General features: G+C 52.8%; 1 protein-coding gene across 3 annotated transcripts in view; it reads right to left on the bottom strand.

The window, feature by feature from the left end:
• Window positions 1–2,262, bottom strand: part of RITA1 (RBPJ interacting and tubulin associated 1) — a 7,519-nt gene continuing 5,257 nt past the window's right edge. For all 3 annotated transcript variants that reach the window (XM_017543220.2, XM_017543212.2, XM_037743767.1), the window contains exon 4: window positions 1–1,063. In XM_017543220.2, the coding sequence (XP_017398709.1) occupies window positions 556–1,063 (508 nt within the window). In that variant the 3' untranslated portion in view covers window positions 1–555. The remainder of the gene's footprint in view (window positions 1,064–2,262) is intronic.

The following is a 2,262-nucleotide window of genomic DNA, read 5'->3' as shown; positions in this document are numbered from 1 at the left end:
TGGCTTTGATGAGCTGATATATTTAGTACATGAAAATAAATACAGAACGATATTAAGATGAAAGTGTTCACTCACAAATCTCCCAGTTGCCCTTGTGTTCCCCAGGCTTCACACACAGCCTGGGAAAACTCCTCTAAGGCTTTCAGACTCAGTTGGAAACTAATCCTGAGCACGAAGCGTGGCTTGAAGGGAGGGGAGGGGACCTCCAGGTTGGCAATCGCACCGTTTATTTGCACTTGGCAGCAAGACAATGGATGATGTGGGAGGTGCTGGGTCCCTGGGTTGGCACTAATTTGGAGTGTGGTTGAGACAGGGCTGGAGTGAGACATCTTCAAGGCAGCCCCCAAATCTGCAATCAGGGGAGAAAAAGGCAAGAAGCGAGTAGAGATTGTCAGGATAAAGGGAGGCACTCTGCCCGCCCCTGCTGTCTGTCTGTCCCTACTGGGGCTTCTTCAATACCTAGGGTTCCCTGGGTGATGAATGTCCTCCCAGAGGACCCTGACAAGGGGTCACACCTCTCGCCGTGGCCCCATAGGCAACCCTGATGAAAGAGTATCATTTCCAAGGGGGCTTTGGTTTCTGGGTGGCCCCACCTTGCCGTGGGGTAGCTGGCACTGAAATGCTGACTGAGCGAGCCCTGGAAGTCACTAGGGGGCTCCGGAAGGTCACCCCTGATGTGGAAGGCCTGGGATCCTGAGGCCTATTTGTGTGGGGGGCACTGGTGGCTGGATGACCAGTGCTGGGGAGATTCAGGTGGGTGAGGGAACGGGAAAGTCCCCGCCTCAGGGGGTGTGACGAGCGTAACCCATCCATGGATAACTTCTGGGAGTCTGCCGCCACCCGGGGCTCTGTCTTGGAGGGACCAGCTGGGTGAACGGCTCGCAGTGGGGCCTCCCTGGGGCGAGGTGAGTGGCTGCCCCTAGGGGTAGCTGGTGGTGTCCAGAAGAGAGCACGTAGTTTTGCGGCATCCCCCTTCGCCATCCGTGGGGCCTCGAAGCTGGCGCCCTCAGATCTGGAGCCAAATAGCGACTCATCACAGTAAGATGGGGTGTGGCTGATCAGTCTGGCAAAGCGGAAGATAAATGTCGTGAGATGGAGGATGAGATGAACAACCCTCAAAACCTTAACAGCTCTCCCACCCATCCCCAGACTCTGGCAGCAGCAGAGAAGGGTTGCCTGTAGATCCCAGGAGTCCCTGTCTCCTAGGCTGAAACCTACAGTGAGGCCACAGCTCTCTCATGCACCACTGCCCCCGTCTCGGCTGATTCTCCCCCACGAAACATCCACTGCCCCTGCATCCTGACCCCATTCCCAGGCATGTGTCCCAGGCCCGGCCAATTTGCATATTCCATCCCTCAGGCCACATGGATTGGTTCAGGAATGGCCAGATGACCCAAGCCTGTCCAATCAGAATCTGCCTTAGGACCGTTGCGGAAACTACTTGGAAAGAGACGTCTTTCTGCAACCTGATCTTACTTCTTGCTAGGCTGATAGGATGTCAGCCCAAAGTGGCACTAAAGTGGAGACGGACAGTTTCAGCCACAGTTTGAGCCCATTACAGGAGCCCCAAATGCCTTTTCCTGGGGAAGCCAGTTTGAGTAAGTTTTCTGTCACTTGTAATCAAGACTCAATTAGTATAACCTTAGTCTGTATAGCCTCCACCTTTTCTTTTTTTGGCAAGACACAGTCTCGCTCTGTTCAAGTGGGGTGCAGTGGTGCAATCACAGATCATGGCAGCCTCAAATTCCCAGTCCCAGGCAATCCTTTCACCTCAGCCTCCCTAGTAGCTGAGACTACAGGCACAGTGCCAAGCCCAGCTAATTTTTTTGTTTTTGATTTTCAGTAGCGATCAGGCGTCACTATGTTGCCCAGGCTGGTCTGGAACTCCTTGGCCCAAACAACCCCCACCTTAACCTCCCAAAGTGTTAGGATTATAGACATGAGTCACTATGCCCATTTCCTTTCCTTTCCCTTTCCTTTCCTTTCCCTTCCTTCTTTCTTTCTTTTTCTTTTTTTTTTTTTGAGACGGAGTCTCACTCTGTTGCCCAGGATGGAGTGCAATGGCACACTCTTGGTTCACAGCAACCTCTGCCTCCCGGGTTCAAGTGATTCTTCTGCCTCAGCTCCTCGAGTAGCTAGGATTACAGGCATGCAGTACCATGACTGGCTAATTTTTTTGTACTTTTAGTAGAAATGGGGTTTCACCATGTTGGTCACACTGGTGTGCTGGGATTATAGATGTGAGCCGCCATGCCCACCTTT

Source organism: Cebus imitator, unplaced genomic scaffold (genome assembly GCF_001604975.1).
Source record: "Cebus imitator isolate Cc_AM_T3 unplaced genomic scaffold, Cebus_imitator-1.0 Scaffold8, whole genome shotgun sequence".
Classification (NCBI taxonomy): domain Eukaryota; kingdom Metazoa; phylum Chordata; class Mammalia; order Primates; family Cebidae; genus Cebus; species Cebus imitator.
Note: the sequence above shows the minus strand (reverse complement) of the source record. Positions and strands in the feature narration are given on the sequence as shown.